The sequence below is a fragment of the Ursus arctos genome, unplaced genomic scaffold (assembly GCF_023065955.2).
Source record: "Ursus arctos isolate Adak ecotype North America unplaced genomic scaffold, UrsArc2.0 scaffold_6, whole genome shotgun sequence".
In the NCBI taxonomy this organism is placed as follows: domain Eukaryota; kingdom Metazoa; phylum Chordata; class Mammalia; order Carnivora; family Ursidae; genus Ursus; species Ursus arctos.
The window spans coordinates 70517733-70544274 of NW_026623078.1; the positions used below are offsets into that span (position 1 = coordinate 70517733).

General features: G+C 45.3%; 2 protein-coding genes across 8 annotated transcripts in view; both read right to left on the reverse strand.

Moving 5' to 3' along the window:
• The window catches only part of LOC113252759 (60S ribosomal protein L32-like), a 12103-nt gene extending 5873 nt beyond the window's left edge, over positions 1-6230 (reverse strand). The window contains exons 1-4 of one of the 2 annotated variants that reach the window (XM_057307742.1): positions 6150-6230; positions 4461-4623; positions 3523-3624; positions 2018-2104 (exon numbers count right to left, since the gene is read on the reverse strand). The gene's annotated coding sequence lies outside the window, so the exon portion shown is untranslated. The remainder of the gene's footprint in view (positions 1-2017; positions 2105-3522; positions 3625-4460; positions 4624-6149) is intronic. The other variant, XM_057307741.1, reaches the window with a different exon arrangement.
• CUNH8orf76 (chromosome unknown C8orf76 homolog) lies at positions 5402-25751 on the reverse strand. Of its 6 annotated transcripts, none has more exons than XM_044382611.3 (6): positions 25565-25751; positions 22412-22507; positions 21520-21663; positions 16970-17427; positions 12311-12443; positions 5402-6289 (listed from the first exon to the last, which is right to left on the reverse strand). In XM_044382611.3, exons 1-6 carry the CDS (start codon positions 25679-25681, stop codon positions 6266-6268), a joined length of 972 nt encoding a protein of 323 aa, XP_044238546.2. In that variant the 5' UTR covers positions 25682-25751; the 3' UTR covers positions 5402-6265. The 6 variants fall into 6 exon arrangements, with proteins under 6 accessions (XP_044238546.2, XP_026351262.2, XP_026351263.2 ...); XM_026495477.4 differs by lacking the exon at positions 5402-6289 and adding an exon at positions 6337-6677; XM_026495478.4 differs by lacking the exon at positions 5402-6289 and adding an exon at positions 6337-6677 and having other exon boundaries at positions 16970-17376; positions 25565-25735.
• Positions 25752-26542: the final 791 nt, after the last annotated feature.

Sequence of the window (26542 nt, forward strand, 5' to 3'; positions counted from 1 at the left end):
CATTCACTTTCTCAGCTTCCTCCTGAAGAGCGTGTGTCAGAAAAGCTGTTACCAGCGAGTATAAATACCACACACACACACACACACACACACACACACACAGAGAGCAGACACACAAGCTCCTCTTTCTTGTTCCCTGTGTTTTGACTGAGCTGCTAGAGCCTTCTCTCCTCTGTAGGGTGTGGCGAGTGAGGGTGTCCGCACGGTGCTGGGCCGCGCCGACCCTCCCCGAGGAAGAGAACATTCCTCCTGCCCGACTCTGCCTTTGAACCGGGACCCAGGTCTCGCCTGCCATCGGACTCAAACTGTGAAACAGTGGCGTTCCCTGGGTCTTGAGCCTGTTGGCCTCTGGACTGGAGCTACAGCCTCGGCTCTCCCGCTCTCTGGCTTGTCAACTCAGCCTGCGGACCTTGGGACTCGTCAGCTTCCATCAACACTGAATAGGCCAGCCCACCTACTCGAGCCCTCTGGACAGACGGACAGGTGGAGCTAGAGAGACGGGTATAAAAGCGCACGTTACAGTTCTGTTGCTCTAGAGAACCCTAATACAGATTTTGGTGCCAGGTGTCTAAAGGCCTTATGCAAATACAGTCACATTCCGAGGGATTGGGTTAGGGCTTCCAAATACAACTTTGGGGGTATGGTACGGTGGACGGAGTCCAGCCATAACAGGCAGGCCTCCCATGTAGGCCCATGTGGCCAGAGGGGCCTGGCCACTCCATCTGGGCTGCTCCTTCCACCCCTGCTGCTTGCCCCCCCCCCCCCCCCGCCACGGGACAACGGACGGCTGAGTCAGCTCAGCTAGGCCTCTCGAGATGGCCCTCCTCCATGCAAACTGCGCCTCTCAGCCAGCAGTCAGGCCTCTGGTGGCTGCTCTTCGAGAACGGCGCTTCCTGCCTTGTCTTGCAAACATCCACCCGTGTGAGCTCCTCGCAGGCCTTGGCAGTGCAGCCTGCTGTTGAGGGGCGAGCCCGGCACGGCTGTTCTGGGAACCCTCCCTGCAGGCACGGCATCAAGAAACGTCCAGTTCACATTTCCTTGCTGAATTATTCTAGCCCAAGTCCTGGGTGGCCAGCCTTGGTTTCCACGCCGAAAGGGCCTGGATTCATGTATTTCATCACAAGTTTGGCCCTTCAGGGTGCCAGGAGCTGGGTGGCCAATATGGATGGAAGCAGATGTGCTCCCAGCTCTGACAGAGCTTGCATGACAGCGTCGAGAGCCTCGCTGCCTCCAGTGCTTGTGTCTTGCTAACCTGTGGTTTAGGGGGGGTGGGTCTGAGAGGGGCCAGAGGGCAGGGAAGGGGGCAGGGAAGTACGAGAGGCAGACAGGCGTGGAGACGGAAGCGGACAAGCCGTCAACGATGTGAAAGGTGGGAAGAGCGCGCTGGACAGCGGGCAAAGGCTGGCTGGAGTTGTGTAATGGGAAGTGTAATGGGGAGCCCTGAAGAGTAGCCGACTCTCCAGCAACGTGAATTCCCTCAGGCATGTGGGGCACGTTGGGTATCTTGAGGCCACCTAGACCCTCCCTGTTAGTGCTAACATCTGGGGCCTTCCTACACCCAAAAAACACATATTGCATGAAGCTCAAAGACTTTTAAACATTTGGAAAGTAAGACCAGATTTATCAGTCCAGACCCTAAATCAGCCATTCTCCTGCTCAGAAACTTCCTATAGCTGGTATTTGTCCCCTGAGCGTAGTCAAACTTCTTACCGCGGCATGGATGAGCCTCCGTGATTTGAGGCTGGCTTACCTGCCCTGCCTCATCACCCATGTCCCCTCACGCCCGCCAACCTGGACGACCAGCCTTCATGTCCTCCAGGCCGTGGCTCCTTTCATCTCCCTACTGAGAAACCCAACGTGCCTGCCTTTCGTTCCCCACAGAGCCTGCTACCAGCCCTCCCCTTCGCAAGGTCCGACTCAGATGTTTCCACCTTCATGAAACTTCTCTGAAAGCCCAGCCCTCCTCTGTACTTCTGTAACCCCCAGACCTGCCTCCTGCCCGTTGCCTATTACTCACGTGGCTGTCCCATTACTTCTGCCAGAGAACGGAAGCTCTTGAAAGCAGCTGCTGCGTTTCTTATTTGCTACCTTCTTCAATAATGTTCTATCAAGGTTTTAAAAAGGAAAGCCATGTTTAAAAGAAATAGCTTCTGAGAAACAAAGTCTTATTCTAAAACCAAGATTGAAAGGACCCAAGTGGCCTGTATTACGAATTTTTGGCTGCAAGTAACAGAAACTGGAACTAGCTCAAGCAGTCAACTTATGACCACAAAGGTCATAGCTTAAGACAAACATAAACCTATTACCTTATGGTTCTCTATTTCAGAACCCAACATGGGTTTCACTGGGCTAAAATCATGGTGTCAGCAGGTCTGTGGTCTTTCCTGGACACCCTAGGAGAGAGAATCCACTTCCTTGTCTTTTCTAACTTCCATAGGCCCCCTGCATTTCTTGGCTCATGGCCCCTTCCTCCATCTTCAAAGCCAGTAGCATAGTATCTCTCTGACCCTGACCCATTCTGCCTCTGTGTGGTGGCCAACTTTGTGTGTCAGCTTGACTGGGCTAAGCAATGCCCAAATAGCTGGTAGAACATTATTTTGGGTGTGTCTTCAGAGTTTCCGGTAGAGATTAGCATTTGAATTGGCGAACTGAGTAAAGAGCACCCTCCCCAATGCAGGTGGGCACCATTCATCCCCCTGAAAGCCTGAAGGGAACAAAAAGGCAGAGGAAGGGCAAATTTGCTCTCTGCCTGAGCTGGGACATCCTTCTTCTGCCTTTGGACATTGGCACTCCTGGTTCTCTGGCTTTGGGACTCAGATGAGGACATACACAATTAGCTCCCTGACTTTCAGGCCATTAGACTTCTCGGCCTCCATAACCACGTGAACCAACTCTCATAGTAAATCTCCGCCTCTGGCTCTCTCTCTCTACATCTGTATCTACATCTACAGATTTAAAGATATCTCCTGTTGGTTCTATTTCTCTGGAGAGCCCTAATACACTCCATCTTCCATTTGCAAAGGTCCCAGTGATTACACTGGGCCTACCTGGATAATCCGGGATATTCTCCCTATTTTTAGGTCAGCTGACTAGCAACTTTAATTCCCCTTTGCCATAGAACCTAACGTATTCACAGGTGGTGGGAATTAAGACATGCACATCCTTGGGGGGGCATTATTCTGTCCACCGCACTGCAGGTGTTTCATGGCGACCTCAGCCAAGAATGTAGCTAGGGCTAGAGAACAGGAAGGCCTTGCAGTCAGGAAGTAGCTGGGCACCTCGGCATCTCCTTCGTTTTCCTCCCTCTCTCTGTACACTCGCGCTGTCTGCTCCTCAGTCCGCTTTGACAGCACAGCCACCCCCAGGTTTTGACCTTGTTAGTTTCAGACACAGGAGCAGAATCTTTGATTTCTAAATCTCTTGGGGAGATTCTGATTGGTCGAGCTATGACCAGGTAAATCCTCTGTCCTCTCTCCAGTTAGTTAGGGTCATTGAGTACAAATATGGCAGCCAGGTACCCACCTGTGTGGGTGAGAGGGCAGTTCCCAGAGATAGGGGGTGGGGTGGTTGTTAGCTCAAGGGCTAAGTAGACACAACACTGAAGTTTTAGGTGATGAAGTCACTCTGCCAAGGAGGGAGAAAAGGACAAGGTGAGTCCCAAATAGATGCCAGTCCTCTGTTTTTTAAAAATTCTAATCCCATTATAATTTTATATATATATAAAATCCCATTTGTGAAAAAAAGCACAGTCACTATGAAATTTAAAGGGGGACCTGAGCAAGTCTGGGATCAGGAACACCTTGTTTGAGAATGACTCCCCCCCACCCCAAGCTAAGATCTGTAGGAAGGGGAGGCTTATGGCAGGGTTGGGAGACTACAGGGAAGAATGTTCCAAGTAGAGGTAACTGGATGGGCAAAGGGCTTGGGTGGGAAGATGCTTGGAGTCCAAGGACATGAGAAAAAACAGTGAGCTGGGGGGAAGTGGGCCAGGGCCAGACCACGCAGGGCCTCCCACACAGGCTGCATGAATGAGTTGGGAAATCACTGCCAGACTGATAACAACCTTTCTAAGATCCTTCGGCCACAGTATGAAGATTGTAGAGGTGTAAGAGTATAAAGGACAAAGGACTCTCACCAGTTCAAATACTAGGTACAAACTCCTCCTTGGGAGAAAATGTTGAAGACAGGCCTTTTGGGAGTCGCAAGAGGCAAGAATTGCCCTTGGGTCCCACCCAACCATCAGGAGTGCAGTCACCTCTGTGGTTCACATTTGCTCACCTTCCCAGTGATTCATTCATTGACAAGAGGGCAGAGTATCTAAGTAGGCAGGCCTGAGATTTTTCTTTAGCATAGTCATTGCTCGGTTAACCCTACCCTTCGCCATCTGTGCTGGAAATGATCAAGATGACGTGTGTGATGAAACCCTGAGGTGCCCAGTAGTCCTGAGTGCCCTTTCCTACCTGCATTACAGCCAAGCCTCCCAGTGCAGGCTTCTCACACGTCACCAAGTTGCTGCCAGGAAAGTGAGGTGGGGCAGGCGTATGGGAAGATTCACGAAGACCACTCAGGCGGTTCAGGACAGCACAGACAATGGATCTGGGAGGACAGCCAGAGGGCTGAAAGCTAAAAGCATGGACAAAGTTAGAAGGGCACTAGGATCAAGAGGGGAAGCCAAGCCAGACTAGAGGGAAAAGGGCATTTCTAGGAAGCCTAGACTAACAGGAGAAAGGGGGTTAGCTCCAGAGAGAGAAACAGGCAGGGTGCTTCGAATGCCTCAGCACTGTGTTGGATCTTCGGGGGATAAATTTTTGTGCAAACAAAATAAGATGCTAGCCAGTTAATTCAAAAATTCAACAAGGATTTCATTAAATGCCAGATATTCTGCCCCGAGCATACCGATATGAAAGAGACAGTCCTAGCCCTGATTTTATGAAGTTTAAAGTCTATCATGAAAACAAGCAAGCAATTACAGTAGGGTAGTTCAGAACCAAGATGGGAAGGAAATAGTGAAGGAGCACGAAAGAGGGAAACCTACTGCCACCTGGAGGTCAAGACTTCTGGGACACAGTAAGGAAGTGGAGACCTGAAAGGTGAATAGAATCAGCCCTCTGATGGGGGACGGGGAGAGGTGCCAGACCCAACTGCCAGTGTGAAGGCCTAAATACAAAAGCTACAGCGCATTTAAAGCTGGGGAGCAGGGACGGAGAGCGCTTGGGAGCCAAAGGCTCTATCGTGAAGGGATTGGCAGTTTGGGCTCTATCCTGAGGGGCCATTCGCAACTAGACCACAAACTCGCAGACAGCCAGTGTCTCCATGGCAACTGCACAATGCTTGTCGTGTAACAGGAGCTCCATAGTGATTGTTCATGACTCCATGAGTGGATGGGGGGCAATGGGAGCTGTTGAGAGGTTTCCATACTTTTTAATGGTTCCTAAAAATTACAGTGTCTATTAATCATACCAATCTTTCATTTCCCATTAGAGATAAACGACAACTTAACAATTGCTAGTCAGGCTGTCATACGTACTAAAAGAGCAGTCAAAATAGAGCAGTCTGTTTTGGGTTGGGGCCTGGGAACGGGTGAAGCAGCAGGTGAAGCAGAAGGGAAATCCTGGGGACTGGAATTCTTATCCCTCTGCTGAGAAGAATAAAACGTTGTGTGGGACAACACTTGATGAAGTTTTTGGTGGACTATTAAGTCCCACTCCTCAGAAGGGAGCTCTTCCATTCCAGATGATGTAAGGTAATGGCCTTTTGTGCTGAAGATGTCAGAGACCGCGACTATAATCCATGCGTCTGCAAGGACAGGACCGTCACCCACCCTGCACGACAGCGCCCGTGGGCCTCATGTTTCTGTGCATCGGGGGAGCAAGGCACTAACTGCCCTTCGTTCCAGACCATCTTTTCATCATGATGTTTGCACAGCAAACAGCCTTACAAAAGAGTCGGTATCCTCTGCGGCCCAAGGCAAGAGTGCTGACTACTGACCATTAGAGAAGACCTGAGTTTCCAGAACGCAGTCCACCCACGTGCACTTTCATTTGGGCCCATACACAAAATCTCAGAGCCTCTGCAGACTTTGATACACCCTTCTTAGAAATGGTTTACTTTTACATTTCAATATTCTTATTCTTTCCTGATGGATTTACCTGAACAATGTGGATACTTTTACTGCTGATTATAACACAGTGCCTGTTTAAAAAAAAAATATCTAAGAGCCTCTTCTACACCTTCCCAACAGGTATCTTCTAAAGGAAGAGCAGGTCTAAGATAAGTGAATGGCAAAAATCTACAAAGAAAACAAACAAAAAATCAAGAAACTGAACACAGTAGAAATAATCTGTGAGAAGCTGTTTTTATAAAACATAAATTATCATTTTAAATTCACTATATTCCATGATTAGCAGTGGATTCTGTCTGAAGTAAACAAGGACAATTAAAACAGTGCAGGATGTTTTCTTTTGTTTTTAAAGGGACCACTAAGCCAAGATTTGTATCTCTGTATGGAATTGATTTTCAAAGGGACAGAAGTGGTCTTTGATCTTTCTGAACCACTTGTCTTCAAATTCTTTCGAAGATGCAATCACCAAGGCAGTCAGGGCTGCAGAGCCAACACACTTCACCTCTGTGTGAACCTCATCTTTTATTTTTTCTGGGACGATATCTTCTCCCATAACCTGCAGCAGGAGGGAAAAAAAAAAAAAAAAAAAACCTGTCCCATAAAAGGGGCAGCAGACGTGGTGTGGAAGAGTACACTACTCATCAAGTGTAAAGGGTTTCCTATCAGGAAAGAGAGAGAGAGAGAGGAAGGAAGGAAGGAAGGAAGGAAGGAAGGAAGGAAGGAAGGAAGGGAGGGAGGGAGGGAGGGAGGGGGGGAGGGGGAGGGGGAGGGGGAGGGGGAGGGGGAGGGGGAGGGGAAGGGGAAGGGGAAGGGGAAGGGGAAGGGGAAGGGGAAGGGAGGGAGAAAGAGAGAAAACCAGCAGAAATACTTTAGCAGCCAGGGGACAATCCCAACATATTGAAAAGATGTTTGTTCAGAAGCAGCGATCCAAGGACGACAGAGGTAAAATACCCCACACTTCTCCTCTTCTCTTCCCCTGGGTGAACAAGTCACTGGAATACGAATGTGGCAGCTATTCCTCCTACAGGGAGTGCCCCGTCAACATTCTTAAGTCAAAGATCACCTTCTGCTGGCACGGACGCATCTGCGAGTGCTTCTCCCTCCTCATAAAATAACCAGAAAGCAGAGCCCCGGCCGAACACTGCTGCTGGGGGTGCGGTGGGGGCATTCTTCCTCTCAGAACTGCTCCAAGGAAGTCCAAGGCAGCAAACAGGCGAGTCCCCTTGCCTGACCCAGAGAGACCCAATCCCTCCGGAGATGCTGTCGCAGCAACCCCCAGGACCTGAGGAGCTGGCTGCCCTCTGAAGGCACAACACTGCCCCCTACGGGTCAGAATCAGGCCCAGAGCTTGTGCTGGTTTCTCCGGTAAGACGGGCCGAAATTCAGTCGTGGGGAGCCTGCACCTGAACCCACTAAGTGAGCTCATCTCTGGTAAGGACAGCGAACTAAAATTAAGTCTCAACACATTGCAGATCGTTGGCACAAAAGGTTAGGGAGCCATCTGGCAGGGGTGCTGTAAAGGGAATTTAAGTTACTTGGATTCGGACTAGATGATACCTAAGTTTCCTGAAAACCTGAGATCCAATGTGTTCATGAATACTCAAATTACACTGGATTAGAGACCCATTCAAAGAAGGGTTTCCACCGACTCTAAATATCAAAGACTACTTGTATTAGGCAAGAGCTAATGAGATGAATAGCTTAACCAGGCAATTGTCAGCATTTATTAAAGCCTGGTGTTTTCATTAGTTCTAAGACAATTTTGTATTTCAGCATTTCTGACATCAAGAGGTACCTCACAACACGGGCGGGTCGCAGCATAAATGGCTCCTTACTTTTCTTTCAGTGGCCCATCAAATAATGATGTGTCTTACAGCTGATGACTTCTTGGACTCAATGAAAGGCAGTATTTTAAAATCTGGGATATAACACCAAAAGTCTTTTTTTTTTTTTTAATAAAAAAGAGCACTGAATAATAGTAATAACCAGATGATGCAATGTTCCAAAAGGAGGAACTAGTAGGTGCATCACTCGCAGCTGTCGAAATACCCGCAAAAATACCTGACCATATAAAAACATTTAAACTTCTATATACCAAAAAAATCATACACTTCAGAAAATACTGCACATATAAAAGGTTAGTAAGCCTAGTATAGAGAGAGCTCTTAAAAAATTAGTAAGAAAAACAGAAACATACAAATAGAATAATGAAGCAAAAGCATGACTAGGTATTTCACAAAATATAAGTGGCCAATAAACATATGAAAAAACCGTTCATCTTAAGAGTAATCAAACAAATTAACACTAAAAAGTGCCATTTTTTACCAATCAAATCGCAGATTTTAAAAAATAAGTTAATATGTGTAATATTGTTTTTATAGGTCAAAATGATCGACTATTGACAATTTCACATGGTTCGACCTAATATCTAGGACTGGAGAAGGCAAATCAGTATTCTCATAACAGGATATGTAACTTGAAACAGAGTTTCTGAATCACAATTTGGAAATGAGCTTCAAGTCTTTAAAATGTTTGTATACGTTAACCTAGTGATTCTATTCCTAGTAATCTATTCTAAAAGGAATAAATAAATACACTGACTTTTTTTGCAAAGTCTTATTAAAATACTTAATATTTGTTAAATGTTCAGTACAGACGACTTAAGTAAATAAATGATAGCTCATCAAAAGCTATAAACTGGACTACTATCCGGCCATTACAAAACACATATTCAAACAGTATTTAAAGATACGGGGTCGGGGCATCTGGGTGGCACAGCCGGCTGAGTGTCCAACGCTTGCTTTCGACTCAGGTTGTGATCTCAGGATTGTGGGATCGAGCCCCACATGGATCTGCTTGAGTTTTTGTCTCCCTGTCCCTCTGCCCCTCCTCACCACGTGTGCTCTCTCTCATTCTAAAATAAATAAATCTTAAAAAAAATAATAAAGATACAGGGTCACGATCATGTCATGTTGGTAAAAATAACAAATACAAGGTGAAATGCACAGTTTCACGATTCCTCAAAAAGTTCAACAGAATCACCATGTGACCCAGCAAATTCCACTCTTAGGAATATATCCAGAAGAATTTAAATCAGGAATACTCGGACACCTGTACACCAATGCTCACAGCAGCCTTCTTCACAACAGCCAAAAGGTGGAAATGACCCAAGCGCCAATCACCAGAGGACTGGATAAACAGAATGTGGTGTGTACGCAGAGAGTGGAGTATTATTCAGCCATAAAAAGGAACGAAGTTTGGACACAGGCTACAACATGGATGAACCTTGAAAACATTATGTTAAGTGAAATAAGCCAGACATAAAAGGGCAAATATTATGGGATTCCACTACTTGAAACAGCTAATGTAGGTACATTCATAGACACAGAAGGCAGATTAGAGGTTACCAGGGGTTGGAGGGAGGGGGGGAAGGGGAATGGGAATTATTGCTTAATGGTTACAGAGTTTCTGTTTGGGATGATGAAAAAATTTTGGAAATAGTGCTGACGGTTGCACAACACTGTGCATGTAATTAATGAATTGTACACTAAACCATGATTAAGATAGCAAATTTTATGTTATATATATTTTTTATCTTAAAAAAAACAGAGAAGGGGAGCTGTTACAGAATAAAAGAGTGTAAGAGACAAAAGAACCAAATATGGTTCCTATATGGATCCTTTAATTTTTTTTTTTTAAAGTAGGCTCCACACCCCACGTGGGGCTTGAACTCACGACCCTGAGATCAAGAGTTGGATGCTCTACCGACTGAGCCAGCCAGGTGCCCCTAGATCCTAACTAAATTAAAAACAACGATAAAACGAAAAAAAAAGTATGCAATCAAAGGATATTTAAGGACACAGGGTCATGCTTATGTCACAAAGTAAGATTAACAGAGCACAAAATGAAATGTATATTATAATCCCAATTGGGGCCCAGACATTTGTCCTGTTAAAAAAGCTCCGCAGGTACTTCACATGCATCGTCTGGGTGGAGAACTACTATTCCACGCGGTCCACAGATATACTGAGCATGGTAAAGAGTATGAAGATGTTTAAGACATATTGTAAGGATGTCTTCTTTGTAAGGATAACCTTACTTATAAGGAGACCTAAAATCTAGTTGAAAAGATAAGACATATTCTTGTATTTTGGGGGGGGGGGCAAAGTGCTATCTATTCAAGCATTGACTCTCCTTGAGCTCAAGGAGGGAGCCATTGCCACAGACAAGGACGTTCAGGGAAAGCTTCCTAGATGTGGGACTTCAGCGGGGTCTCTGAGGATGATACAGTAAGTGGGTGGGGATGAGAAAACCCATGACAAGTTTGTTAGATGTGGCAGATCAGTCTACAGGACGCAAAAGATTTGTGAAAGGAATTACGAGGTCCTAAGTCTGGGATTACTCTCTGGAAGGCCTTGGATATCATATGGAGGCACCTAAACCAAACCTGACCTCTGAGGTGATGGTGACACGCTTTAGTTTTTGAGCAAGCAGGTAATATGCTCAGAGCAATGCTGTGAGATAAACCTCAGACAGATCTGAGGGGAGAGAGTAAGGAAGCGAGGAGAGACAAGCCAGGAGGTCACTGTGAGCCAAGCATGAGGTCATAAGGACAAGGGTGCTGGTGGTGCAAGAGAAATGGAAGGTGGACCTGAAGGAAGGGCGGCTGGGTGCCTGCTAGAGGTGAGAAGGAGAGGAGACGGCCCACAGCTAGCAAGCTCCCAGGTCTGGATAAAAGAATGACAGACAGGACTGATGAAAAAAACTAAGTCTACAATTAAAGAGATGGTTCTCCCCGACTCCCCTCTGCTAGATACTGACAGAAGACTGACCAGGAAGCGTGTTGCTGAGTAGCTCCATTTTAGACACTTTGTACCTGCAGTGACAGTAGGATCAGCAATCGTCACTTCAGATTAGTCACTTAGGAGGTGTCTAGTCTGAGATGTGAGACAAGTGTTTCAGAGATGGAACTAGAGATACAGATTAGAGGGTAATCAACCCAGTGGTGACAACTGAAACCATGTGTGGTTATGATTTCTGTGGGAGATGGCAGAGAGAACAGAGAACCTAAGTGGAACCTCTGAGAATGTCATTATCTAAGACACTGAGGAAACTAGGAAGTTCCAAGAGGCAGAGGAATATTAAGAATATAGAAGAAAATCAGACTGATACGGCCATTCGGAAGTAAAGGGAAGAGGAAACAGAAAGTGGGTGGCCAATAGCTATGAACACCAGAAAGAGGAAGGAAAACAAAGACTAAGGAAAGGCTACAGTAAACTTAGGAGGGATAGGCTATCCACTGAGCATGTCTGTGGGCTCAAAGGAAAGGCTGAAAAAGGCTCACAGAGAAGAGACAGGAGAGCGTGGTCCCATAAGAGGGAAAAGGGGTCCAAGGGGGAGTTTAGAGAAGCAAGAAAGGAGCCTGGCAATTTAGATATGCAATAAGTACTTCTCGAAAGAATGACATTAGGATGGATATGGATATAGACTTAATTCATGGGAAGAGTACCTGAACTGTCAAGTTTCGGTTACATACTAACAGGAACTAGCGTGAATAACTTAAATCCAAACATAATCTCCAAATGCGATCGTAAGTAATTTCAACATCACTTTTTAAAAAAACTAATGAAGGTTAAACAAACAAACAAAACCAAACCCTGACATTTTAATTTCTTTGCAACCATCAAGGTAGTAGGAAGGTGGAACAGAAGGAAAACGGACTTGTAGTGGGCTGGGCGCTGGTCTAGCTCTACAGCTCAAAATCTGACCTTAGGCAGGTCCCAACCTGTATGAGCCTCGCTCCCAGCCCCCCTGTCCCACAGGCCGTTCTGAGTGTTATGAGGACAAATGGAGGAAAAAACGTACAGAAACGCTGTAAGACTGCCAACATTCATTCATTCGTTTAAACAGCACTCAAAAAACAATTATTGGGCATTTATGATGTGCAAGCAGGTACTAACAAGCGCCGACAGGAAAATGAACCAGAGCCCCTGCCTCTAGCACGCTGCAGGAGAAAGATGACGAAGAGGCTGCTTTCACAGATTAAGTGATCAAAAGGCACGTAAAGAAGGGAAAAAGTCCCTTAATAAAGGAGATTTGGCTGTTTTTTAAAAAATGGTACCAGAGCCAGGAAAAATACCTCTGATGCCTTGGTTCACATAAACCCCTAGGGTTTATGCGAACACTCACCTCAGCTATCAACAGCAAAGTGTCTTCTTTGAAGCTGAACCCTTTCATTTTATCTTCAATTTCCTGCTGAGTCCTTAAGTTCCTCTCCAAAGCAAATGATGTTTGCTGAGACTGGGTGAGCTGAAGCAAGAGCCTGAAAAACAGTAAGTCCCAATGTGTGGGCAACAGGTAAGAGAAGGCAGTGAGGAAATGCGTGCAGAGGGCACAGGTACTGGGCCAATGGAAGTCCTACCGGGCCAGGGAAGGTACTCACCTTCATTTAAATCCCAAAGCTTCCCACTTGAGCAAACTGAGCAAACTGCCTTGGAGAGTCTTCTTTTCTAAAATTCCTAGACCAATGCTTCTCAAAGAAATGTTTAGGGAGAAAAACCTCAAAAGGGCTTCCTGTAGAAGTCAAGTGATTGAAAGCACAAACTATTTGGAGTGAAAAGGACAAGCTTCCTAATCAAAGGCTCCTCCTCACAAAGTGTCGGGATGTGCTCCTTTGAAGTCAGTGTTCTGTGACCCTTTAAATCCCCTGAACGCACAGCCACTCGACCTGGAGGACTAATTATATCCTCCAGCATACTTTACTTACCCAAAGCAGGGTCAAGTCTTTGACAACCCTCTGATGACCACCTTGCAACTGCCTCACCGCTAACTTCCATCGTGAGCATAACCTGGTCTTCCCTTTCCTCTGCCCTCCCGTCCTTGTGACATGGCTCCTTCTCTCCATTGTTTTTTATTTAGTTTTTAAAAAGATTTTATTTATTTATTTATTTGTTTGACAGAGACACAGCCAGCGAGAGAGGGAACACAAGCAGGGGGAGTGGGAGAGGAAGAAGCAGGCTCATAGCGGAGGAGCCTGATGCGGGGCTCGATCTCAGAACGCCGGGATCACCCTTGAGCCAAAGGCAGCCGCTTAACGACTGCGCTACTCAGGCGCCCCTCCATTGTTTTTTAAAGTACTGAATGTGGGGGTGCCTGGGTGGCTCAGTCTGTTGAGCAGCCAACTTTTGATTTCCGCTCAGGTCATGATCTCAGGGTGGTGAGATCGGGCTCTGCGCTCAGCAGGGAGTCTGCTTGGGATTCTCTTTCCTCTCCTTCTGCCTTCTCCAGGCTCCTGCAGACTCACACGTTCTCTCTCTCTCTCTCTCTCTCTCTCATGAATGAATGAATGAATCAATCTTAAAACAAAATATTGAATGTGTAGATTTTCCAGTTTCCCTCAGGCCTCACTGGTCCTTATTGCTATTCCCACAAGCACTCGGCTCTCTTGTTCAGTCATTTCATGTCCTGAATGGACACTCACTACTCTAGGCACTGGGAGATACTGGCAGGCAAAACAGGTTCCTGCATCAAAGAATGGAAGGAGACAGATCACAAGATTACCTCAGGTAATGAGGAGTGCTGTGCAAACAATAAAAAAATTTAAAAAAATTAAAAAAATCCAAGCAGGGTGGATCAAGTATCTGCTTCAGGTGGAGCCGTGAAGGAAGTCTTTTCTGAGTCACCACTCAAGCTAAGACCTAATGATGGGCCAGCCACCAGAATATCAGGGAAGGAGGCCCAGACACAGGAATTAGCTTGACGTGTTTGAAAATTGTGAAGATCACTGTGGCTGGAATGGAGAGAAAAAAAAACAAAAACAAAAAACTAGTAAATGAGAAAAAAGGAAAGGCCAGGTCAATATCTCGCAGGCCATGGAAAGAAGCAGGGCACTTATGTAAGGGAAACAGGAAGTGACCAGAGAGTCTGGTAGGAGAGCGTGCTCTGACCCACATTCTCCCAATTCACTCAAACCCGCTTATGTTACCTACCTGGCCTCTGGAAGCACGTACATTTGTGACCCCTTTTATCTTTGATATCCTTGCTTTCCCCTCTCTTGCTCCTGAAAGTACTAGAAAATACAGCTTACACTTGCTTCTTCTGTCTCATGTTCATTCAGCCCTCTGCCCTATGCCTGGTCACCCACTGTTACTCAAACTACCTTGTCAAAGGCTGCAAATGACCTCCTCACTTCCAAAGCCTCTCCTCAGAATCGATCCTACCTGACTTCTGTCATCTGGCTGCTAATCTCCCTCCTGAAACTCCTTTATCTCTAGCTCCCTTCTTCTGAGCTCAACTCCTCCTAGGGAAAAGCTCCCGACCGGATGTCCTATAGGCACTTGAATCTCAGCACATTAAACCAAAATCTTTACTTCCACCTTAAGTCTGCTCTGCTCCTCCTGCCATGTATCCTGTCTTAGCAAAAGGTGCCACCATCCAAGGTAGACTCTTGACTCGTCTTGGACATCTTTGCTCCCCCTCCCCTCCCTGCCTTTCCCATACCCTCAGCTAGTCACCAAGTTCTGTCTATTCCATCCTGCAGTGACGTCCATCTCCTCGTTTTATTACCCTTGCACTACCCTAGGTCAGATCCTCGTCACCACCCACCGATGACTTCACAGCTCCTTCACTGGTGTCTCGAGATCCCAACTCCTTCCTCCAAAATCTCCTCCCAGCCACCAGATCTCTCTCTTGAAATCACAGCTCTTGTCACACTGTTTGGACATTTAAAACCTCAAATACTATTCAGGCCTTCAGCATAAGGACCAAATTCTTTAAGATGACATTTAACAACTGCTAATACAAGTACAACCTTCACCGAATGCTTACCATATACTGCACACTACCCCAAGAGCTTCGGATCCTTGAATTCTAACAACCCCACGAAGAAGGCATGTCCCCCTTCCTCCAAGAAGACGAAGACGAAAGAACTGGAGAGCAGAGAGTCAAAGTAACTTGTGCAAAGTCAGACCACTAGCAAGTGGAGGAGTCCACACTCGTTCACTCAGGAACAATTTATTAAGTTCCTTACAATGAGATCAGACTCCAAAACCCCTCCTCCTCCTCACTCCATCATCCTGGCTTGTGGTCTGCGGCCCACCTCTCCGGCTCCACCACCAACACTGCTGTCGCTGCAGCAGTCTGTGCGATGACACTGCGCGACACTGGTCCTTCTACCCAGTGGACTGCTTACTGCCTCTTCACCTAGCATGCCTCTTCTCATCTGGGGAATATTCCAGAGTCAGCAAAATACCCCAGAAAGAACACAAGCTGTGGAATCAAAGGCCTGGGTCCAAATCAGGGCAGCATTTCAGAGCTGTGCCACTTTGGGCATAATTCTAAGTTAGTTTCCTAGTCTCTACAATGGGATCCCAACGTCCCCCCAGAAAGGGGTAAGGATTAAAAAGAAATAACGCATATAAAGCTCCAGTACACATTTCCCTCAATAGCTGATGAAGGTGCCCAGAAATATCCGCCAGAAGCATCACTCCCCCGTAAAGGTTTCCTTCTTCCTGCTACACTGAACCGCTCACTCTACCTGTCCTGTAGGGGTCTGCTCACACTACTAATACCCTGTTAGCGCCTGTGCCACCTGTCACTGACTATACGTGTATTTTCTGCAAGCACACTGAGTGGTGTAAGGAAGGGCCTTAAAAAAAAAAAAAAAAGATTTCCTTATTTGAGAGACAGAGAGCATGAATAGGGGGGAGAGATGGAGGGAGAGAGGGAATCCAGCTGAGCGGGGAGGCCAACTCGGGGCTTGATCCCATGACCCGGATATCATGACCCAAGCTGAAACCAAGAGTCAAATGCTCAACCAACTGAGTGCCCTTCAAAGGGCCTCTTTCTAACGATCTTTATGATTCCGGCACCGAGCATGTGCCTGGCATACCACTGGTTCAATGTACTCCTGAATTAAAGTAACATAGTCAACACTAAACATCTGCTGAATAAAGTTTACAATTTGCTTCATAGCTACCACTTCTCAGTAAGCCTCACTGTTAATATTTCTATAATTCTCCAGAGTTAAAAACAACAACAACAACAACACTCTTCTGGCATCATTTGAGACCTAAGAGAATCTGTTTCATAAATTATAGAATTTGGTCAAGTGTATGTTCCCCTTTCCCTTAAACTTTTTTTCCCCCTTAAACTCTTATTACTATGGATTTAAAGTGTTTGGAGTCTCTAAACCATGGGAATTCTCTGTAGAATGAGTTAAACACTGTTTATTCATATTATTAATAGTGATTCAAACACAAGAGCAAATTTTTGTCTTTAGATTTCTGTGGAACCTATGAGTGAAAAATTCCTTGTTTAAAATACCTCTTCCCCTTAGTCAATGCTTTATACATTTAATTTTCTTATCCCAATTTTAATGTTTTTCAATTTTAACATTTTATCTTAGTACTGATACAAATCATATTCTTGGGCAAATCTGGTTTTGTTTCTAAATCTTACATACTAAAAGGACATGTTCAAAGGATTCCAACCAGGGGCACCTGGGTGGCACAGCGGTTAAGCGTCTGCCTTCGGCTCAGGGCGTGATCCCAGCGTTATGGGATCGAGCCCCACATCAGGCTCCTCCGCTATGAGCCTGCTTCTTCCTCTCCCACTCCCCCTGCTTGTGTTCCCTCTCTCGCTGGCTGTCTCTATCCTGTCAAATAAATAAATAAATAAATCTTTAAAAAAAAAAAAAAAAAAAAAAGGATTCCAACCAGACCACAGGGAAAAAAATCTCAAAAACATGCCAAACATCTATACTAGGACTTTTTGAAGCCTAAAATTAGAAAAGTAACACCCTCATCCTGGGCCTAGTACCGTGTGTTGTTGAATCCATTCTTCATTTACCTGGTTCGTATAAAAGAGGCACATGCTTTCATCTGAGTCTCTAGCGACACTGCCTCCCTCTTGTCTGCCGCGCAGTTCTGAACGTTTTTCAGAGCTTTCTCGTTCTTCTGGTTATTGCTGCTGCTTGCTTCCACAGAAAACACAGAGCTCTCAGGCAAGGTTTCAGGAAAACACAAAAGACAGTCTTTTCCTGAGTGTGGAAAGGAGGATTTGATAGTTTTGTCACTGGAGGTGACTCTGTTCTGTTTCTGAGATGACGCACACAGTGTTGACAGAGCTGGCCCCAGATTCAGGTAGGCCTCTGCCAATTTGCCCCAGTTCCAAGGATCAAAAGGATGCAGAGAAATTAGTTTCTGTAGGCAGAGAACTGTCTTCTCTGAGTCCGGCAGACTTGCCCAAATAGCCAGCTGGAGGTAGAGCACAGTGGTTAAATGGTCTGTGTTAGTTGCTTTATTTTCCTAAGGAGGAAAAAGAAAGTTAAAAACTTGATTATTTTTTTAAGATTCTATTTTTAAGCAATCTCTATACACACGATGCGGAGCCCGAACCCACAGCCCCGAGGTCAACACTTGTACGCTCCACCGACTCAGTGAGCCAGGTGCCCAAGAGTTAAAAACTTTAAACTGCAGAACGTTTTCTATGTAAAAATGGAGACGCCTAAAAACCCAAGCTGTGTATGTTGTAAATCAGAGGTATCTTTCAGTAGCTACAAGTAGAGACAACTGCTTGAAGCTGTAAACCTAGAGAAATACATACTACCTACCAAAATAACCACCAGACATTCCCAAACATCCCGTCAGAACCATAGCATAATTCATGTGACAGTGGCCTGACAAAATTCAGCAGCCAAATCATAAATGTCAGTTTATCTTCCATTTTTATTGTAATCTTTATTGTCTTAGCCAGATAGCTGAAAGACCCGGCCAACTTTTTTTTACCCTGGGCTAATGGTTCCATTTTAATATTCTAGGCTTTCTAAAAATCCAAATGGTAATTTCCTTGAGGATTCAATTGGACTCCATTTCCAAATCTGACTTGGCTTAGACATCTTAAACAGGATAGCCCTGAAGCTCTCAGTGCTTCATGAGGCATCATAATTGAATCCAAATGCCGTCCCTGGTAACCATTACCAAGGCCAATTATTTTTGGCCAGAAGGGGTTGCTTGGTTTCCTTCTGATCAGAAAATGCTTTTCAAGTCTCTTTAACCAGAGCCGCCACCTCTTGCCTAACTTGCCATATGGCAAAAGCCCTGTGGGTTAGGGAAAACAAGGCTTCTTTTTCTACGTTAGTCTGTGGAGAGCAGATGGCCGACTAAAATTACCTTTCAGTTAATTTTAAGCCTAAAGAAAACCTGGCCTACTAGTATCCAGACCAAGCTCCTGCACACAACTACGATGGGCAAGAAATGCAAGGAAAACTACCCAGGATGCAGCCCGAGGAAACAGGCCAGTGAGGGCAAGCTTGGGGAGAATTCTGAATATTAATGTATTTAGTGAGAACACAGAAAATACAGCTCCATGCGACCTATCTGGTGATACCGCACCTTCCTAATGACAGAATAGATGTCGTTTTATTAATACTATTGTTTTGTATTTTGTCCTTCCTAATAGACCATTAGGTTCCGAAAGGGGTTTTTTTTGTTTTGTTTTACTTTTTAAAACTCATTTATTTCAACCTCAATCAGTTCCGACCACACATAAAATTCTTTTCTAAAGTTTTCCCTTCAGAAAAGTTCTATAACTTTTTCTTTTTAAGTTTTATTTTAATTCCAGTGAGTTACCATACAGGTGTTATGTTAGTTTCAGGTGTACAATAGCGTGACTTAACACTTCCATACCTCACCCTCTGCTCATCAAAAGTGCACATCTTAATCCCCATCACCAAGTTTACCCATCCCCCTGCCCCCAATCCCCTCCCCTCTGGTAACCATCAGTTTGTCCTCTATAGTTGAGAATCCGTTTCTTGCCTTTTGACTTCTCTCATTTTTCTCCCAAATGTTTTTTTTGCTCAATGCTGAATTCCTAGTAGAGAGCTTAGCACCTCGAACATAACATGTTCAGTAACCTAGTAATACATCTTCATGTCTCTTATTTATAAGGAGAATAACACATATAGACTTTAAGAAATGCTACCTTTCTTCCAGGACTAGTCTATAGTGTTTTACGCTGTTTAGGAACATTTCATATTGAGAATGTATGTTGGGGTAGAGGCTGTTACATATAAACCATGATTTCGATGGCAGGGTTTTTATAGCATAAATAGTAAATAACTCTCTGGAAATTAAATTCCATGTAAATGACTTTGTGTGATCTTTTCCAGAATAATGCAACTACTTCTGAAATGCAATAATGATGACAAGAGTTAATATTTATGGAGTGCGAACATATGCCAGGCACTATTCTAAGCACGTTACTTATTTAATCCTCATGACAATCCTTTAAAATAGGTTCCATCATTATGCCCATTTCATAGAAGGGGGAGCTGAGTCACAACAGCGAAGTTAGAGAACGTGCCCGCAGCCACACAGCTAGCCAGTAGCAGGGCTACGGTCAGTCATACCAGAAGGCACAGAATGAAGGGTACTTTAGAAGAGCTGGTGCGCGTTAGCTGGCTTAGGATTCTCCCTCCAGATGCACAGTGTATTGCAGGGTACGGATATGCTCCATCTGTCACCGGAGCACTGAGCCCAGAGCCAGGCACATGGTGGGACTAAAGTCAATGTTTGTAGACAGCACACATTTAAAAGAGTCATTTACCGTCAGAAAGCAATGTCCTTAACCACAGCTTATCACAGGAGCATATCAGTTTCTGTAAGCTGTTTAATTATTAAATAAGAAATAAAACAGAAATGACTTCTATTACAAATTTTGTCCAAAATTCATTAAGAAGAGAGACGAATTAAAAGTTGTGAGCATGAAGTGTTCATACCCTGATGGGCACTCCAGGACGAGCTATTTTATTCCATGCTGTATACCGACCTGTTTCCCTACAGAACGCGAAAGGACAATAACTACCGAGACAAACCCAGAAATAGGCCAGAGCTAGTAACAAAAGAGAAAAGTCTATAAGTAGGGAAGAAATTTTAAAAATAAAACTAAACACGGGGTGCCAGGCCTTGAGAAACTATGCAGACTGGTGGGTGAGACGCACTGGCCTGTACTGCTGGTTCCTTCCCCACCACGGTACCTAGAAGCCTGATGGACAGTTCTCAGTCCCGGCAGGGAGCTGAAGGTCTTCTGATGGGTCCTTCCTCCTGCTTCGCCACATCCCCAGCTCTGGACACCTGGCATCTGCTGACAGCAACAGATGTTTCTCTGAACCTCAGGAACAGACTTCCTACGCTGGAAGGAACCACAGGCATGATCCAGACACTAACGCCACTGCCACTGCCTTCCGTAGGTTAGGCAGGGAAGAGCAGAGCGGCAAGGTGCAAGAGATACCACGAAGAGAGGTGACAGCAGAGCACAGAACAGGCACCAAGGATGGGTGCCTGATGTCTAGAAAACGGTAGCGAATGGGCCATCACTGCTGCTAATCCGCAGACCCGGGAGACCAAGAATGAACGCTGCTAGATCCCACTAAGTTCACTGTTTGTGCTACGTGCTTCCTGAACAAGGTAATCTTACGTTCCGGCTTAAGAATTAACCCACATTTATTAGAGGGGAGAAAAAGAAGAACAAGACACAGCTGTTTTCCACGTTCTAAAGACAATTTCCAAGATTTGCTCTCACTGCAAGAGGCTGAAGTCCTAGGCAATGAACCCCATCGGCAAGTAAATTTGGGGATTTTTCCTAGTTAATGAGATGGAGGAGGACAGTTCAATTGTGTGCATACTTTAGGCTGACCTCTGGTCAACCTGATCCGCAGGGCTCAAGATCAGTGTCTGGGTGCCTCATTAATTCCCTCTGAGGAAGAAAACTGGTCACCTATAAACTAAGATTGGTCAACGTAGACCAATACTCATAAAATTTACACACAGAAAAACCAGAAGTAAATAAAAAAAATGCCTTTATCTGAAAACAAAAACAAGCAGAATCTAGAATTGCAAATAACTGCTTTTCTTTATCCCTTAAAAAAGGGATTCTGTGAATTCCATTTAAGAATAAAAAAGGCTGTTAAGCTTGGCTCAGTATATTTAGGGGTTTTTTGGTAACTTTTTTCTTGTTTACAAAAGTAATCCATGTTCATTGTAGAAATTTTGGAAAATAAAATCTAAAAAAAAAAAAATTAAAGAAAAAAACATTACTGATGATCCTCCTACTCTGAACGTTTACTCCTAACAAGAGTAAAACCTTTTTTTACAAATGAGATTTTCAGGCAATGAAGAATTTTGAGCATAACACAGGCAAGAAAAAATATGACAAAAATTGACTGTCTAGAGCTCCGAACTGTTCATCATTCTAAAGTTCTTACACCACTGAAGATTTTCTCCTACTTATCCAAACCCATAGATTTTGCTGCTAGCAAGAAGTTGTTTTTTGTTTTTAGAAAATAAACTATTCAATAATCCCAGGAAAGTAAAAGGAATATAAGCAATGAAACCACTTACCAAGTTTGTAGCAATCTCCAATGCTTCCATGTGCCTTCCCAGGTGAACCAGACACCGAGCCTGGCCTTCCTGGACATCCCTTTTCATGGCAAAATTCGTGGACGGCAGTTTTTCAGAGATCCTGGAATACTCTTGCAGTGCTCTCTGCCAATTATTTGTTAAATAAAGGAAATGAAGAGAAGGGATAAAAAAGAGAGGCAAAAATATAGAAAAAAGGATTCAGTTACAGGAATGATTTTTTTTTTCTTGGCACAAGGTATTATTATAACTGACTCTACAATGAACTATGGAAGGCTTCAGTATTTGTCAGTACATTTTTCTAAAAGGCTTTCTTTTCTAAAAGAAACGGCTGGAGACTATAACCGCTACTACCATGGAAAATATCACTGTACGGTAGGAAGAAGCGTATTCTGGAACCAAACAGACAAGGGTTTGAATCCTGGTTTTGCCCCTAATTTGCTGTACAACCTTCCTTCTCTCATCAGCAAGATAACAGTAAGACTTTTGTGAAGAAGAAATGAAATTTTATATGTAAAGCAACCTGGTATCTACTTGTTCTTCCCCTCTCTTACACATTTTGGGGTGCTCTGCTCCTGTGACTCCATGAGGCATCTGGGCTAGAGGCTCCCGCAGAATGAGAAGATAAAGAACCTGGGGAAACAGACCTGCAAGCATCCCAAAAAGATCCCTATATTGTAGACACAGGAAACAAAACCAATGATATAGAGCCATGTAGAAAAAAAGACAGAAACCTGGGTTCCTGAGATGACAAACACTTATCACAGAAGATTAAATTCACCCTCACAAACACCACGTTCAAAACTAATATACCGTAACTGACGGAACAAGAGCCTATGTTAAGTAGTGCCACCTTATATATGCTGAATTCTACCTGATACTCTTGCCGTCTGTAGGCGAGGTCCCCTTTGAATTTCTTCAGAGTCAGAGCTTCGACATCATCACTGCTCTCTGTTTCTTCAAAAAACCACTAGAAATTGTGAAAATGGCAAATTACAGAGAATTAAGTTATGCTTCCCCCCCCATACTCAGGTAGAAGCAATTTCCCACACATAATTGATTAAACCTCAAAAAACTGACATACTTCTTTAGGATGAGACTCAAAGAAAACATCCAACAAGAAGAATGACAATGTCAGCGATGGCTCAGTTTTCATTAAGATTATCGTGAGTCACAAACATACCAATAATAAGAAACCTCTCAACTGAAAAAGCAGCACAGGCATATACGGTTCTATCCAGAGCATTTCAAGATGCGGTCGTGGTGACTGGGAGGCTGCCTTTTAACTAGCACAGTTCCCACTGCTTCTTTAGACTGAGACAGGTTTCCCTGTAGGGACATTTTTAGAGCGGATGGAACCGGGACTGACGATCCTTTATGGAAAGTACAAAAGAAAGAGGAATTACCTTTACTTACAGCCCTTTTATGAAAATGTCGTAAAAGCAAAAAGTAGAATCTAACCAAAGAGATTAAGGCTGAAAGGAGGTTTCCATGCAATCAAATACCAAAGACCTGGAGAAGAGAAGTTTGAAGAAACGCCCATCTGGAATATTTTATTCACTTTTCTACTGATAGACAGGAACGCGAGACTGGGATTTCTCGGTTAGTGAGTAAAGAACATTAAGATGAGAAAACAGGTATAACAAAAAGCAGTCTGTGTGCCAGTTTTTCCAGCTTCAGGGTAGTAGTTCAATCTCCCTTTTACTCACAGTAGAACATACTGAGGCTAAATGTGGTCTATCCCCAGGTAAATGCTATTAAAATGCAACTGCAGTTGTGGTCAAATTGCTTGGTTCTATTTCTAAAAGTGTTGCCTGGGTATCACTGCCTCCTATTTACTTAGTAAAATAGTCTCTCTCCTTCGCCTGATCCATCACAGCGAAGAAAGCTAGTAACTGCTGTTTTTCTGTTGTCCCTGAAGTACGGCGTTAAGTCAACAAGTCTATGTTCTGAGCCCGTAATTCTCCCTCACGCTCCACTGCTTTCCAGTCACAATGCCAACCCCAACTTGCTGAATAATAACCGCCCAACTGCAAACCTTGATGAAATTTTCACAATCCCACCAGGAAACGATAAAAAAAAACTGGCTTTCAAATGACTGTTTCTATTCTCCCACATAACCTGCAGGTCCGCAACCATCCAGACAGGGATGGCTTCAAATTCCCCTTTCTGGTAAGAGGAAGGAGGGAAGAACTATGAGAAGGAGTGGATAAGGCCAACCTCCGACCCACAGAGAATCTGAGCCGGGACAACAGAAGTCTCCTGACCCAAGCTCCTGGCTTTACCCCCAGGGAGATCACCAGGACTTGAATAAGGCCTCTCCGAGCTCATGGGCAGCATCAGACGCCAAACAAATCCTAAAGACGAGTGATTTCTGGATTTTACTTTGTAAGTGTACAGCACATCACACCTGACCAAGTAGCTCACCCGCTTCACTCCACAACAACCGTGTGAGCCAGCAAATATTGTTTTTCCCAAATTACAAATAAGGAATTGACACTTTGAAAGGCAGTGGTTAAGCCAAGGCTGCAGGGCACGGTCCTATCTCATAACCAACCACGGCTTTTAAGTCCACTCCTGTTTTTAGTCGACTTGATCAACTACTATAGGTAACTTTGTTTTTTTGTTTTTGTTTTTTTAAAGATTTTATTTATTTATTCGACAGAGATAGAGACAGCCAGCGAGAGAGGGAACACAGCAGGGGGAGTGGGAGAGGAAGAAGCAGGCTCATAGCAGAGGAGCCTGATGTGGGGCTCGATCCCATAACGCCGGGATCACGCCCTGAGCCGAAGGCAGACGGTTAACCGCTGTGCCACCCAGGCGCCCCTACTATAGGTAACTTTGAAAGAGTGTATGTGATAAGGAGAAAAGGAAGTTAAATAAACAAACATAATTCAGTAATTACTGAGCACCTGACATCTTTAAATACAAAGGTTTTTGTTTTTGTTTTGTTTGTTTGTTTGAACTGAGAGACAGAGAGCAGGGGGAGTGGCAGGCAGAGGGAGAGGGAGAAGCAGGCTCCCAGCTGAACAGGGCGCCTAGGATCCTGGGATCACGACCCGAGTGGAAGGCAGACGCCCAACCCACTGAGCCACCCAGGCGACCCCTAAATACAACAGTTTTAAGGAAAAATGAAGACAGTACAGGTAAAGGAACCCAGCACAGTGGCTGAAACAGGTTAAGTTTCTGATAAATAGTACTGTAGTTCTTATACGTGAGATGAGATTTACATACGTGCAATAACACCAAGCAATATTCTACCAATTCAAAATACTCATGGAGTTCCTATTATGGACAAAAACTGCCAGGCACTGGAGGACATAAAGTTAAGCCCCCACTCTCCTGTGATCATTTAGCACTCCGGGTGGAAGAGCTTTACGTTATTGGCAAGTGCTGTAATACAAATTGAATGGGGAGGAGGCGCTCAAAGACAAACGTATTTGCTTAGAAGGAGGAATCAGAAAAGACTTCCTGGAGGCGGCGGCATTCAAGGTGTGCTCTAAGAACTAGGACAGATTATTGAACGATCTGACCATGCGAGCGGGGCTGACGTGGGCTGGGAGAATTCACTGAACAAGGGCAGGCCCGTGGGTGGGACGCGCTGTCTGGGAAGCAGACAAGTTTTGGAAAGTGGGCGGTGGCCGGATTTCGGAGGCCCCTGACTGCCCGGTTGCAGACTCAGTGAGGGCGCAAGGAGTTACTGAAGATTTCAGGACAGCGAGCCTTGGGAACACCCGCCAAACGCCCCGTGCGAGTTACTCGCCGACAGCTCGGGGCCCAGTGGGCCAGGCCCACCGGGTGCGGCTGCTGAAGCGCTCCGGCCTCCTGGGGGAGAGGGAGGACAACGGGAGGGGAGGCCTGCAGGGGCGCAGGGTTGGCCTGGCGAGGCGGCGCGCATCCGCAGAGCTACAACCTGGGTTCCGTGGGCGGCGGCGCGGGAGTGGGGCGTCTGAGGCGCTCCCTGCCCCGGACCCGCGGAGGCCAAGGCCGGGAGTCGGAATAGGGGCCAGAAGCCCCGTCCTCTCACCTGCGGCTCGCAGCGCTTGGCTCGGTAGGACGCCGGCGGTCCAGGCCGCCGCTCTGGCCTCTCTTCGAACACCGAGTCCTCGAACTCGCCGCCCAGCAACCAGCACCCGGTCTCCATGGCGCGCCCGCCGCGGCACCGGGACGGGGTGGTGCCTAGAGCGGCGCCCACGTGCGGGGCCAACACGGAAGGGGCGGGGCCGCCAGGGCTAGAGCGCGGCATGCTGGGACTTGTAGTCTGGGGTGGGGGGGGTGCCCAAACCGGGATTTGGCCCGCTGCTGGCGTGGAGTCACGGTGGAACTTAGATTTTTATCTGATTGACAAACTGATCGAAGCCGGGTTCGGAGTGTTTGACTGCTCTGTTTCAGGAGATGGACAGAGAGATCGTTACCTGCACGCATCAAAAAGCACTGACTCCAGGGTAGCTTTTTTAAAACTCGTACGTGGCACTGTGTTAAGCACTTTTTTTGCACTTTGTATCCTCTCCCAGCAATTTGTGAAAGGTGCAGTGATTCCCACTTTGCAAATGAAGCTATTGGGGTTTAGAGAGAGGTTAAGTAACTTGCTTAAGACCAATTTTTACGTGGCTAAGAGCTGAGAAATACAGAAATCAACGGAAAAGAGACACCACCGCCACCAATAACAAAGACCAGAGAATTCACGTATTTATAGAATGGAGGACGGAAATTTACTCTGGATGCTCCTTCAAGGACTTTTAATTCTACCTGGAGAAAAACATCAAATTCCAGAAGTCTAAAACTAACATTTACTAAGGTTCTTATACATTCAAGATATTCCTTGAGACGGTAAACTTGAAATTATAGACAAAATACCGGCCAATATCGCACAGTACAATATTATTGTGACATATTACACAGCAGGTTTTCTTTCTATTTCTCCTCGCTCACCCGTTTCTCTTCCACCATTTGTCTTACAAGTTTCTTTCTTCAACCCAATCTTCTGTTCCACAAACTCACCCTG

Bases quoted from the DNA above. Each gene is read 5' to 3' on its own strand.
- CUNH8orf76 (XM_026495477.4), bottom strand. From the start codon at position 25,681: ATGGAGACCGGGTGCTGGTTGCTGGGCGGCGAGTTCGAGGACTCGGTG. The intron at 21,664-22,411 runs GTAGAATTCAGC...AATAATTGGCAG, and splicing joins ACAGACGGCAAGAGTATCAG to AGAGCACTGCAAGAGTATTC. The intron at 12,444-16,969 runs GTAAATGAAGAA...ACTGTTTTTCAG, and splicing joins GCCTCTTTTATACGAACCAG to GCTCTTGCTTCAGCTCACCC.